The sequence below is a fragment of the Phoenix dactylifera genome, chromosome 3, assembly GCF_051530095.1.
Source record: "Phoenix dactylifera cultivar Ajwa chromosome 3, Ajwa_hap1_PhDact_Kaust_v1.1, whole genome shotgun sequence".
NCBI lineage: Eukaryota > Viridiplantae > Streptophyta > Magnoliopsida > Arecales > Arecaceae > Phoenix > Phoenix dactylifera.
Window position 1 is genome coordinate 7,308,777 of NC_143192.1, and position 14,164 is coordinate 7,322,940.

Below are 14,164 nucleotides of genomic sequence, written 5' to 3' on the forward strand. Positions count from 1 at the left end.
GTAGAAATAGGTTCCGATCCAATTTGGGTTGGAACCGATCGGTACGTGCTTCAAACCGGTGCGAACCGCTACGGGTCTATGGTGATAAGTGCCAGCACTATGGTTAAAGTGCCACAGCGCTGGCCAGAGGCACCTTGAAGTGCCAGTGCCTCTAGCGGTCTAGCCAAAATGTGGCACTTTTGAAAGTGACGCGCTGTGGCACTTTCAAAAGTGCAACAGTGCCTCAACGGGTGGCACCTTCACCCGTAGCGTGGTTACCGGAGCCGTTCTTCGGCTGTAAAAGCCAAACAAATGCTAAAGCCAAATCTAGAAATAAGGTGAAGGAAAGGCAGAGAGCAAGGAGGAAAAGAAGAGAAAGGCAAAGGCAGGCGTGAAAAAAATTAGAAGGGTCAGAGAGCGTCGTTTTTCTTCAAAAAATATCCAGCAAAAACTAAATAAGTTAAAATTTCTTTCCTCTACATTGTTTTTTTAATATTTCATTTAAATTGCTTAAAAAAATTAAGTCAAAAATTGCCATAAAATAGGAAATGATTCAATGATTCCATTTCGTCTTGAATTTTTTAATATGTTGTCGATATATGGATGATGTAAATGGTGACATTAACTTTTGTTTTTACAGAATTTATATAATTTATAATTTAATTAAAAATTTTAAAAATTAATTTTTAATTACAAAAAATTAGAAATTGAAAAAAAATTTAATGTGGTCATAGGAATGGAGCCATCAAAGAGAGGGCAACCCCAAGAGCGTAATATTGGCTGGGAGCATGGAAAGATGCTCAGTGAACGGCACCAGTTTCAGTGCAATTATTGCCACAAGTGCTTCAAGGGAGGAGGGGTAACCAGATTAAAGCAGCACTTAGTCGGTAATTCTCGTAAGATATCTACGTGTTTGGAGTACCCACCGAACATCCGTCAGCTGATGAGGAAAAACCTTCTGAGATCAAAGCAAGCAAGGAGAGGGCTGCTAAGCAGAAAGCGGAGGTGGAACGCTAAGCTGCAGAAGCACCTTCTTATCACTTCATGGAGTCACAGGAGGTCGAGGGTCTAGATGAGGAGGCACAGATCTAGGCTGCCATACAGGCGAGTCTGGATGATCGATGGCAACAGAAGGAGGTGGCGAGGCATCGGGCTCGATTTGGGCCCTCGTTTTTTGAGTCGGGCGCCGGTTCTGGTGGAAGCAGACAAGATCCAGAGTTTCAAAGGACAACCTCAGTCAGAGAGGGCGAGGGCAGAGGACGTGGCCGGATTACATCTATCCTGGGTGGTTTTGGTAGCTGAAAGAAGTCTTCCGGAGGGATTCCACTAGGAGCGTCAATCCATGATGTAGATCCGCATGCCTTCCCCAGGAGAGATTCGAAGCAGCAAAGGGTAGACACAATGTAGAAGAAGGAGAAGAAGAAGGATATGTGGCGAGCTATTGGATCCTGATTCCACTTCAGCCACATTCCAGCGAATGCTGCAGACAATACATACAAGTCTGCCATTTTTGCCATACAGTCTGCCGGTCCCGGTGTCGATCCTCCAGGCCCGAAGGATATTTACGGTGAGCTTCTTGACAACAATAAGGAGGAGCTACAGAATTGGATTGGCTCATATAAGAGCAAGTGGCCCACATATGGGCTCACTCTGATGTGTGATGGTTGGACCGGTCCGACAAAGCGGGCCATCATCAACTTTCTGACATACTGTGATACGAAGACCTTCTTCCACAAATCAGTTGATGCTTCGGATAAGGTGCACAATGCGTCATACATCCTCAGACTTATGGAGGAGGTGATTGATCAGATTGGAGAGAAGAATGTCGTGCAGGTCGTCACTGATAACGGGCCGCAATATAAGTTGGCCGGGTAGGTCTTGATGGAGCGGCGACCCCAAATTTTCTGAACCCCATGTGCTGCACATTGCATCGACCTCATCCTGATGGACATTGGAAAGATCCGTAGGGTGCAACATACGGTGGAGATAGCCCAACGCATCACCAGATATATTTATAGCCATACTTGGGTTCTTTCATTAATGAGAAAGTATACAGGAGGAGAGATTCTTAGACCAGGAGTCACACGGTTTGCTACGAATTATATTGCACTTGATAGCCTTATCGAGAAGAAAGGAGCCCTACGTCAGATGTTTGTCAGTTCCGACTGGCAGAAAAGTAGATATGCCCAGGCCGACACTGAAGGAAGCAGAATGGGAGACTTGGTAAGCAGGCAGTCATTCTGGCAGCGGGCTATCAAACCATTATATGAAGTGCTGCGGGCCGTGGATAGCGAGAGGTACCCCCAAATGGGCTTTTTGTATCACATGATGGAGAAGGCAAAGGCTCAGATCATGGAGGCAGATGTAGCCCATGCACATGAGTACATCGACATCATTGAGCGGCGGTGGGGATCCCAAATAGGTAGAGAATTGCATCTAGCAGGTAAGTGATAATATTGATAATTATACTGATTGATATATTTGTATAATTATAGGTCTTGATGGTGTTATCTATGTGCAGCATACTACCTGAATCTCCGGTTTCAGTACGAGAGTGGAATTGGTATGGATGATGAACTTCTTGATGCTCTGTGTAATGTTATTTATAAGATGGAGCCTAATCCAGAAGTCGCCACGTCATGTATAGAAGAGGTAACTATGATTTAGTAGTATATGTAAATAAATATCGAATCTTATATTATTAACATTCTACAACAAGCTTCTTTTCACAGACCAAATTATTTAGAGAGGGCAGCCACAGCTTTAGACAACGACCAGCTGTCATGAGCAAGACAACTATGAATCAGGTACAATACAAATCTGCAAGACATTTTTGCAGCTGAATTATCTTCAACTTTGAGGCCATCATATATGTAAAATGTAATTATCTTCAACATTTTTGCAGTTGAATTGTGGATTCATTTTGGCGGATCCGCAAAAAATCTTAAGCGGATAGCTATCCGGATCCTCTCCTAAACGGTCTCCTCAAGTGGCTGTGAGCGCAACTGGTCCACCTTCGCCCTCATCCACAGCAAACAAGGAACCGTTTGACACAAAAGCGCCTCAACTACCTAATTTATGTGCACTACAATCTGCGGTTGAGGCTAAAATGCATTCAGGAGGAAGTGAAGCTCAAGTATGCAGATCCCATCTATAGGACTTTTACAGATGATGATGATAATCCTATGCTCGACTGGCTTGCGGCCCAGCAGCAGGAGCCCGAGCTTGATGAGCCAGGATCGCCTCGACGACCAGCCAGCATCATAGCCACCGAGGCTATGGTCGATCCACAGCAATAGGCTGAGCGCAACATTCCATGCACTCCTACAGCTGATAGGACGTGGCTAGAGGGAAACCAGTCACCGCATGACTGGTACGACGCTCCCGTTCAGAAAGATGATCCTCTCATGCGAGGACGAGGACACTCTAGTACCCAGTCGCCTCGATCAGGAGGGCGTCAATCCCAGCAAATGAAAAAAGAAAAGGGCCCCAATGGAGAGTGTCGAGGAGGAGACTTGGACTAATAGCGATGAAGGTTCTGGTGGTGATGGATCTACTAGCCATGAAGGGAGTGGAGGACAGTATGGTACTACTTATGAGACACAGCCGGAGGGAGATTTTTGATACATTGGTGAGTCTCAGTTTACGCATGCTACACAAGATACGGACCACGGTAGGCCGTCTGATATAGGCCGGTCGGATACCATTGCATATCGAAGAAGGGCTCTCGAGGTCGTTCAGGAGGCCAGGATGCAGCTGCAAATGACCTCCCATGTGGAGTCAGATCCATTGATGTATCAAGTTCTGAGTCTTCCTATTATCCGCGGCCTCAGCCAACCTATGGATATGGTGCATCGGAGTCATCTTCCGGTGGCTACTACCCTGCGCAGCTCGGAGGGTCTTACGGGTCGGATTTTGGTGCCGGAATATTCGGATGGGCCCCTTCACAGCCATATTATCAAGACACCTCTCTGAGCCAGAGCTTCAGCGAGAGATCCAAGAGTTCTTATGACCCGACACGCATTCCTCGAGAATTGAGCATACAAGACTACAACACCGCTTGGTTAGAGGGATGGGTTGATCTGCCTCCATATTATGCTGATGATCCAGATATCGACGAGAAGCATCGCCACTCGACCCGATTTTAGATATCTGAGAGTGCTTTAAATGTATGTAATTGATTGTATCTTAATTTGAAGATATTTTATGTTCTTCATCTCATTATTTGAATATTTGGAAGTAATAAGTTGCATCATCTAGTTTTAACCTTAAACCTAAACATAGAAACATCAAAAAAATATCCAAAAGTGAGAGAACTCCAAAAAAAAAAACGATGGGGTCGAAACCAGGCCGAATGTGCCCCATCGGTACGGTATCAGTTCAACTCGGTTCGGCACCGGTACCGTACCGTTATCGAAGCCGAACAGTACGTCGGTACGCTCAGTACCGCGAACCTTGTGCCCGCGCTGTGGCACTTTTGAAAGTGCCACAACGCCAAGCATGGTTGAATGGCACTTTTAAAAGTGCTTGGCGCTATGACACTTTCAAAAGCGTCACAGCGCTGGCCGAAAGGAGAAAGCAGGCGCTGTGGTTTGAATGGCACTTTCAAAAGTGCCACAGCGCTAGCCGAAAGGAGAGGGCTGGCGTTGTGACACTTTTGAAAGTGTCACAACGCCCAGCGTGGCTGCCACAATGCATGCGTTCGGCTATAAAAGCCGAACGATGTATTAAACAGAGGCAGAAACAAGCTGAAAGGAAAGGCAGAGCCAAAGGAGTAGGAAGAAGAGAAAGGCAAACACTAAGGCGCGAAAAAAATTGAGGGTCAGAAAGCTTTGCTTTTCTTCAAGAGTAGGATCCATTGATGTATCAAGTTCTGAGTCTTCTTATTATCTGCGGCCTCAGCCAGCCTATGGATATGGTGCATCGGAGTCATCTTTCGGTGGCTACTATCCTACGTAACCCGAAAGGTCTTACGGGTTGGATTTTGGTGCCAACATATTCGGATGAGCCCCTCCATAGCCATATTATCAACAGGACACCTCTTAGAGTCAGAGCTTCAGCGAGAGATCCGAGAGTTCTTATAACCCGACGCGCATTCCTCGGAGATTGAGCATACAAGACTACAACGTTGTTTGGTTAGAGGCTTGGTTCGCCGTACCGGTACCGAACCCCGTACCGGTGCCGCATTAGTATAGGCGTACCGAGTGTCGGTACGGTACCGTACGTTCGGTACCGACCGTACCGACATTGGTGTACCGATACCGGTACCCATCGGTACGGGTACGGTACGCTCGGTACCGACTGGTACCGACCGGTACAGCGAACCTTGGTTAGAGGGATGGGTTGATCTGCCTCCTTATTATGCTGATGATCCGGATATGGATGAGAAGCATTGCCACTCGACCCGATTTTAGATATTCGAGAGTTTTAAATATATGTAATTGATTGTATCTTAATTTGAAGATATTTTATGTTCTTCGTCTCATTATTTGAATCATTTGAAAGTAATAAGATGCATCATCTAGTTTAAACCTTAAATCTAAATATAAAAACATCAAAAAAGATCAAAAGTGAGAGAACTCCGAAAAAAACGACGACGGGGTCGAAACTAGGTCGAACCAGCCCCATCGGCACCGGTACCGTACCAGTACGGTGCCCACCGTACGTCGGTACGTTCGGTACCGCGTACCTTACTTTTAACTAATATTTTATGAAAAAATGGTGTCTAATATGCAATATTTGTGATTGCATTTGTAGCTAAATGGTGGTTCATTTTGGTGAGTCAACTAGAGACCTCAAGAATAGCAATTCGAATCCTTGCATAGACAATCTCCTTGAATAGCTAGAAGCACAACTGGTCAACTTTCACATTAATACATAGCAAGCAAAGAAACCGCTTGCCCAAAAAAGATTAAATGTACTAGTTTATGTGTACCACAATGTATGCTCAAATTGATGGGCATCACGAAGGTGGAACTAAAGTATAATGATCCGTTGTACTATGACTTATACATACTAAAGATGACCCTATGACTGGATGGCTTAGAGAGCCAGCAAAGCCAACTAGGCTTGAAGAGCCAAGATCATTCCCCAAACTAGCTAGTATCATAGCAGATCAAGTAGAGTAAATTCAAAATAATGGATAGAGTGAAACATGGTAGACTCACAACCATTTGATGCTGTGCAACAACAACAACAAAGGTTAGGAGGAGCCAATCAAAATTAGATAGACTTTACGTTTGAGACCTTAAGCTAAAGGGAAATGTTAAGGAGAGGTTACCGTGATGCATAGTGAGGAACCAATTCACTTAGATTCTAAGACAATTGAGCTCTTGGATGATCAGTTGCCTAGATGATCCTGTGATATGATAGTGGTAATAATGACAGTTCAAGCAATGATGGATTTGGTAAGCATGTGGTAGTGGATATGATGGGTGTACGTATGACTGGTAGCCACATTGTATAAAGCCATTCATTGGCGAGTCTCTTCACACTTGGGCCATGTACAACGTGGACCACAGGGCATGACATAGAGCCCATGAGGACATAATAGCATATAGGAGAAGGGTGATGATGCAGCACATATAATAGGAACATTAAGTGTCATGATCTGGTGGATACTTTGAATCATCATCGTATACCAAATCCCATTTAGCAGAGCCACCGTATGACCTGCATCCGTACCCTTCATCTGAGGCTTCATATTCAAGTGGCTACTACCTTTCACAAGCTCAACTAGATAAGAGTTATCCAAGTCATCTTCTCTGAGATGAGATGGCCAGCCTATTATCAGGCAAAGGATCAGTAATATGATTGCCATCCATGTCAAACAGAATGCTGGACGCAGTGAGAGTGCAATATGTAGGTTGGAGTCAAGTCCCAGGCTTTAATTATGAACAATAGCCTGACGTCTATATGAGCGACAAAGATACTCCAAGGGGAATTAGACGAGATCCTTAATTATCTTTTTTGATTTATGAATTTTGAAACATACCAAAATAAAAAATTAGAACCTAAATCTAAGTTTTGAGAGCTTAAAACAACTTAAATCCAAAAAATTGAGAAAATAAAAATAACAAAGGTTTTTACCGTGAACAGGTACTGTACTGATATGATCCAGCATACCTTATCGACATGGTATCATACGGCATTGGACTGGTACCTAAGCGATATGGGTCATGGTACCCATTCACAAAACCTTGCTTAACACACATTTTAACTGTACCTTTAGTTCTACGTTGTGTGATGTTATGTCATAACATACAATGAAAAAACCTTATCCACATCGAAAACCACAACCAGAGCACACAAATCAATATTTGTATCATATGTTTTGCAAAATTCAGCATTAAGATAATAAAACATAAGGCAGACAAAAAAAGATCAATTTCCTAGGCCAAAATAGGTCATAGCAAGAGCCTAGTGGCTATGTCAAAGCATATTAGGTCGATACCCTTTATCATAGGGTGCATATGTACAAATCTGTACAATATCCACCCATGTTAGGTACCAATTTCATCTTGATTTTTCCAAACTTTGGCTAATAGTTAAAAGTTTTTGTTCTAAAAAGTATAACACTGATAATATGTGGGAACCTGTAATAAAATTTATGGAAGGACCTAATACAAGTATATTCTTCTAATATTTTATGTTATTCTGATCAAACATACTGCCATCACTTTTTACTAAACAACATAACTGTCATTTAGTCATTTTATCCAATATTCAGGTTTCCTTTTATTTCTGAAAATATGAAAGTAATTGCTTCTGAAAGTAAGCTACAAAATATGAAGGTGCCTGCAAAAAATCAATTGATTTCTTTGCTGGACCAAGTCCTTCGCAGCATCAACACAGCATTGGAGAAAGAAATAAAGTTCGTAGATGACATAAATTTCTAGCACAGTGAAAGAGCAATGTTTTCGAAGCTTACCCAAGACAAATTCTGGCAATGATGAGATCAAAATTCTCGTGGAAGCAAGATTTTAACCCAAATTCATACTTCACAAAGAAAAAAGAAGCATTTATTTGAATTGCATTCAAAGAAAACCAAAACATATAGCTACAAGAAAATATTAGGACCTAGAAGAAGTCTTACCCATATCCAGAAAAAATATATAAGTTGAAATGCATTCTGCATAAAATAGAAAAAAAATACTTTGTTTAATCAAATTAAATGAAATATGCTAAGTCTAAAATAAAACATGAGAAACTAACATATGATGGAAAATAAATAATGTCACCAGGCTAAACATGGGTTGTGAAAGTAAAATTATTGTCATAAATATTTATACAAAGTTTTATTTCATACCTGTGGCATGCAAAAGAAAAATAGCTATGTACCCGAAATAGCATAACATGGATAGGAAACAGAACTATTTATAGGACTGAAACTGAGTGAAAAAAATTGACATCCAAATGATTTTTTGGTTTTCATGTGCTAGTAGTAAATCTCAGAAAAGGAATGCCCTTCAAACCTGAAACAACGTAAAATGAATGAGAAACAGAACTAATTGGGGACGCCCAAACCAAAAATGTCGGTCACTGAGTTGCACAAGAGGAATTCCTTGAATTACTGAATGCCTCTCTTGAATTTGAATTGCCATCTGAGTGATAATAGCCTGAAGCTTTGTTCCAACTGCTAAAATTATCTACATGACAAATCAAAAAATTGGTAAGATTAATGATATGAAAAAAAGTAGAATATCTCAATGCTTCTGCAACTGGTTAGGCTTACAATTAGAGGAATTATTGATACCCAGAACAGTTCGTGCCATCCTGAAGGGAAAAGGAAACTGTCAAATAAATTGGTCTGAGTTTTTGTGGTAGATGGACATATTTTCCTTTTCTGGGTGAAGATGCAAAGCTCTAGCTATGACTTACCATGAATATTAAGAAGCAGAACTATTACAGCAGAAGCCCACAAGAGAGGACTGGTCAACAAAAAGTCAAAACAAAGTTCAGAAAGGGAAGCAAAAGACAACAACTGCAGCAAGGGAAAAAGTATGCAATCTACAGTTCTAGTCATAAATATATGAAAGATGGCATTCACAATGAAAATGTCCTACGGTGGTAAATGTATATGCACACATATTAACATATGTGTCTGTGTGTGCGTGCTTGCATATGGTAGTAAATGTGATGAGCAACTTTGTTAGTACTCCTAGTTTAGTTGGCCATTTGTTCATTATTTTTAAACTAGGTCCGTTCAAGAGTGCTGATTGGGCTAGTGATCCGTCAATGAGCATTCAGCCACTACCTCTCTACCATCTGTGCATCTCTCTCATTTGAATGGGAAAAGCATGTGAGAGACTTCTTCATCAGATGATTCTCTCTGCACCAGTCCAGAAGATCAAGAAGTGGGATATTGTTTTCTCCTCCATACTAGGTCCAAATATTGTGAGATGGCTAATGCGGTGCTACCTCAATGATGATCATTTGGCTTTGTCATCTTATATATCATGGCATTATTCTCTTACGACTTTTAGTTACAAATTCTGGAGTCTTATCGAATTGCTAGCCTTCCATCTTTTTTATCTTCTCTCAAAATTGTGTGAAGCATATTACAGAGCATACCATACTCCTTAAGCATTTTAAAGACCTATAACATAGCATGCACTTTCTTGCTCCTCCTCCACTGGCCTGACAGATGGACATGGTATATGAAAGTTAAAACCTTAGGGGTTGGTTATACTTGGAAGAGCCAATCTTGACTCTACAAGGTCATATGCATGTTCTATTGATGGGTGTGAGTATGCCTATACATTAGCAACTAGTGGCAGGCGAAGCTTTTTTATTCTCCAGAAGTCCACTTGCAACTATATGTTTTTCAAGGTTATCAGTCAGTAATAAAAGTTTAAATTTTGGGCTGCAACTCTAGTAGATGACTAAATCACTTGCAAGGATATCTCAGAACTTTGTGCATCAAATTATGATACTTTGTAGAGGATAAGTAAATGGCTTTAGATATCTAGACAACTAAAATAATGAGTCTCTGACTGGACAGAAGGCAACCAGTCCTAGTGATTTCCTTCAAAATGAGAAATGAGAAAGTTCAGAGATCTTAGTACCTGATCCCCACAACCACCTTAAAGTCATCCTCCAGAGACCTTTTAATATACTTTTGAAAGTTAAACTTACTTCCTGGAGCCAAGTGAACCTACAAAATGTCAAATTATTAAACACGTCTTTAACATAAGAGATTTTTAATAACAGCCGTTGGAAAAAAAAACATACATTGATAAATCCATGACGCATTGCCAAATAATCCGTCTTACGAACAGACCTGAAAAACTGTCGAAAGAAGCTTACCTGCAAAAGATGATAGTTAAGGAGATAGTCATATATATGCAAAAAGATGGATTGTCATATATATGCAAAAAGATGGATTGTCATACATATGCATAAAGACATAAGGTTGGGCATTTGACATACAGTGCCAAAAAAAATTATATGGAAATATATGAAATGAAGCAATGCGTTTAATCCATCAAACAAGATTAACTTTGAATTTTTAAATATGGTCATTCTTTCATGTTAGTTGAAAGAAATTGTATATATCGTGCCAAAAACATCAGACAAGTATCATATTTTGTGTCAAAGCGTAGGTGCAAACTGTCAGAACTTATCAAATAGCAACTCTCGTCATTTTTGAAAGAAATAGGGGCATGTTTTGCTCACTTAGCAAAGTCCACTTACAATATACAATAAGATTGGAATTCTATTCCAGAAACTTGTATGCTGCTTCACAAAAGTTGTCTCATTAGCAAATCTGAATCTTGAAGGATCTGCATTATGTATACAAGATGAGGTCATTAAGACAATCAAATACTAAAGGAACTGGGATTAGAAACTCCATGAGAAAGAATAAGGATTAAATTTGGAAAAACCACAATAATTCAATTCTTTACTCCACCTAACAACCTAGTTCTGGACATTTATGCTAATTATGTTTAGCTTCAGCACAACTTTCATTTTACAGAATTCTGGGTAGTTTTATTGTAACCATTGATTTGGCCAAGGTAGAATTGGAACTTTGGATATGTACCAACCAGTTACAATCACTTTCCCAGTTGAATCCTCAATCCTCGCCGAGTAACATATTTTCTTCTTTAAAAGGACAAAAAAGCATATAGAATAAATGTTCCATTTCTTACCTCACCACCAACCACCACCCTGCCCCAAACCATCATTTTGCTGCCTCAACTTCCTCATGTTTCAACATATAAGATCACTTCCTACATTCTAGACTCATTTGTATCCTTCACCACCCTTCCACACCTCGCTCAGCACCACCAACCTACCCTGACCTCTTTCCGACCACTCTACCCATCCCCTCCCACCAACCCTAGACAAATTGTTTGCGGCTCAATTTTATCGAGTCTAGCTCGAACAAAGGATTCACTAGAGTGATTAATCAATTGTGAGAAAAAGAGAGGAGGCTTCTGAGTTCTGAATAAGTTTCAGAGTTGGGGGGTGGGGTGGGGGGGACCTAAAACTTTTTAAAAAAATTCCTTACTGATACATTGCAGAACTTGTATCAGTGGAGGTTAACAACCTCCTCATTTTACTTTCAACCCACTCCTTATTCAACCAACTAAAGCTTCCTCCCCACCCTCCACCTAATGACCTTAAGATGATTGCGTTCTTAGCAGTCACCACAAAGCAACAAAGGAACAAAAAGACAGAAGGTGCAAGGCAGAAAACTGGCTAGAGAAGAGCAGCAATTGGATGAAAAGCAAGGGATGCAATGGTGCCTTTAGCAGATCAAGGAATGAGAGAGATGAGAGAGAGAGAGACTGAAGCAGGGATGGCAAAGTGATTGTAAGAGTTGCATGGAAAGGACAACAAAGGAGGGAGGTGGGTTCATGAGAAATAGGAATACATGGGGGAACTATCCATTTCAATCCTCTTATACAAATCTTTGGTTACCTGCTCGGTTATATGGCATTTATAAGAAGATCAAATGCCTCTTAAATGTTGATATAACTCACGTACTTTGTTAATAAAATTAATCTAAGCCACTTGATGTGATTCATGGACAGCCTAAAATAAAAAGGAGCCATCAAAGCAAAGATCTAACTAATTCTGTAGTAGTATAATAAACAACCCTAGCTAGATCAAGAGGAATAGTCAAAAGAGAGAGAACAATAATAATTTACTAGTTGACTCATTCATGGAAATGATGAACATAAATATATCAAAACAGGCTCCACTAAAGTATAGACATTCTTAAAACAAATGAAGAATCTACACATATAGACTCAAACCCAGGTCAAAAGCATCAAAACAGACATTAATTCCCTCTAAATTGATACAATGCCGATAGGTATCCATAGGAGGTCCCATAGTAGTCAACTACTACCAGTTATTCATCCGCTTAAAATATAACTCATGCATGCAATGTTCACCTTGGAGTAAGCACAACACTAGTGTATATTAATTACACATGTGAACAACTAGATAGAACATTGAATCCAGCATGATATGGCTTGCATACCAAAGAATGGATAGAGATGGAACAGAATGAAGTGCGTAACGAACTTAGAGATTGGACCATGGCATGATTATTATCAAACAATCATTCAAAAATCACTTTTTGGAACAAACCATGAAGTGCTTTAGCTTTATGCCATCAATATGACCCCATATGTCTATTGATTTATATGACACATGAATGACATATGGTGGGATGATTTGATTATATGCCATTAGAGGTTGCTTAGTCATAGATGTACCTGACTCAAGCAAAGATCATTTCAACAATGTGTAGATGGCATATCAATATTACTAGCCACTTGTTAAGTAAGCTATGTTCCTTTTTGCCTAATTAAGTGGTAGTCCAAGCTTTAATGAAATATAAATGCCATTCAGTCCCAAACTAAGACTCTGCAGCATCTCTCTTGTCTCCCACGTGTGTCTCCTTTATCTCTTATTTCTCACAATAAGAACCAATATCTACTTCAAAAAAAGGAATATATGTGTACATTTGTCCAATCTTTAGTGAAATAGATATGCCGTTCAGTCCCAAACTAAGATCATGTAACATATCTCGTCTCCCACATGTATGTCTCCTTTATCGCCTATATCTCTCCACAAGAACCAACTTGTGCTTCAAAAGAAATATATGTATTAATATATGTAAAATGTAAACATCAATCTCTTTTTGCCAAACTATAGTATGCTAGTTAGTGCTCCACTAAATGAAAATATTTTAGAAACTAAGATATAAAGCTTCTTACTAGAGTTTTGGATTTAGTGATTTTGGACATCATAAAATCATGAGCATTTCACATTTGAGAAAATCCCTTGGCATTTAAAATTCACTTTTTACACCTAATTCTCAAGACCTATTTTTTTTGTTGTTAACCTAGAAAGTTGACCCATTCTAATCAAATTTGAATTTGTTTATTTTATTCAATGGGGGTAGTTTTTTTATTTAAAGTAGTAATTGGAGAAAAACAGTGTTCCTATTTTTATAACTCGGTTTCTTAATTGAAGCTCATGATGCCATCAAAAGAAGGCTGTATGTTGAATTTTTGTGATTGTTCTGTACTGGATCTTATTCAGGAGTCAGAGAACATAAAGTTTGCTGTCTCTGAACAATAAGATCATTGGGAAGACTCCAATCAGAACTGATCTGCAGACCTACTGTTTGCTGCTCTTTAACAGCAGAATTCAGCAGTTGATGTTCCCTTTGGCCAGTAAGTCTTCCCTTGTTCATTCCAAGTTCTGTAATTAATTGTCATTTTGTCTCCTATAGCGAAATATTTCTTTAAACATCTCTTGCTTCAGTTTATCTATTTCTAGTTGGAATTTGATATCACAGCATCAGGGCAGAAGGATACGAATATTGAAATCTCTATGGAGAACTTTGGAGTCTAGATGACATCCATCAAATATGTCTAAACGTAAACTATCTTCAATGTGCAAAAGTAGTTGAAATAGTTTTGAAGGAAAAAGCGAAGCATGAATATCTCATCCTTCAATAATGAGAAAATGAAGGAATATCAAAAGGAATATAATCAATCTATGACAATGTTAAGGAATAGCATGGTCATCTAAATATAAGTATGAGTTAAAACATGATATTTTATATAAAGAGATCATGTTGATGTCTTTGAGAAAGCAAATTGTATTCACTTTACTTCCATTTTTAGTTTCTTCTCATTAAGAATTAAACATTTTT

General features: G+C 39.7%; 1 protein-coding gene and 1 pseudogene across 8 annotated transcripts in view; one reads left to right on the forward strand and one right to left on the reverse strand.

Moving 5' to 3' along the window:
* LOC103704936 (MLO-like protein 9) overlaps positions 1–14,164 on the reverse strand; it is a 42,049-nt gene that overhangs the window by 13,650 nt on the left and 14,235 nt on the right. For 7 of the 8 annotated variants that reach the window (XM_026803799.3, XM_088717627.1, XM_017842234.4 and 4 more), the window contains 8 exons: positions 10,675–10,763; positions 10,213–10,287; positions 10,047–10,135; positions 8,860–8,909; positions 8,714–8,754; positions 8,454–8,627; positions 8,075–8,110; positions 7,910–7,977 (listed from right to left, as the gene is read on the reverse strand). In XM_026803799.3, coding sequence (XP_026659600.3) covers positions 7,910–7,977; positions 8,075–8,110; positions 8,454–8,627; positions 8,714–8,754; positions 8,860–8,909; positions 10,047–10,135; positions 10,213–10,287; positions 10,675–10,763 — 622 coding nt within the window. The remainder of the gene's footprint in view (positions 1–7,909; positions 7,978–8,074; positions 8,111–8,453; positions 8,628–8,713; positions 8,755–8,859; positions 8,910–10,046; positions 10,136–10,212; positions 10,288–10,674; positions 10,764–14,164) is intronic. The other variant, XM_088717630.1, reaches the window with a different exon arrangement.
* On the forward strand, positions 1,487–3,318 carry LOC149767877 (uncharacterized; annotated as a pseudogene).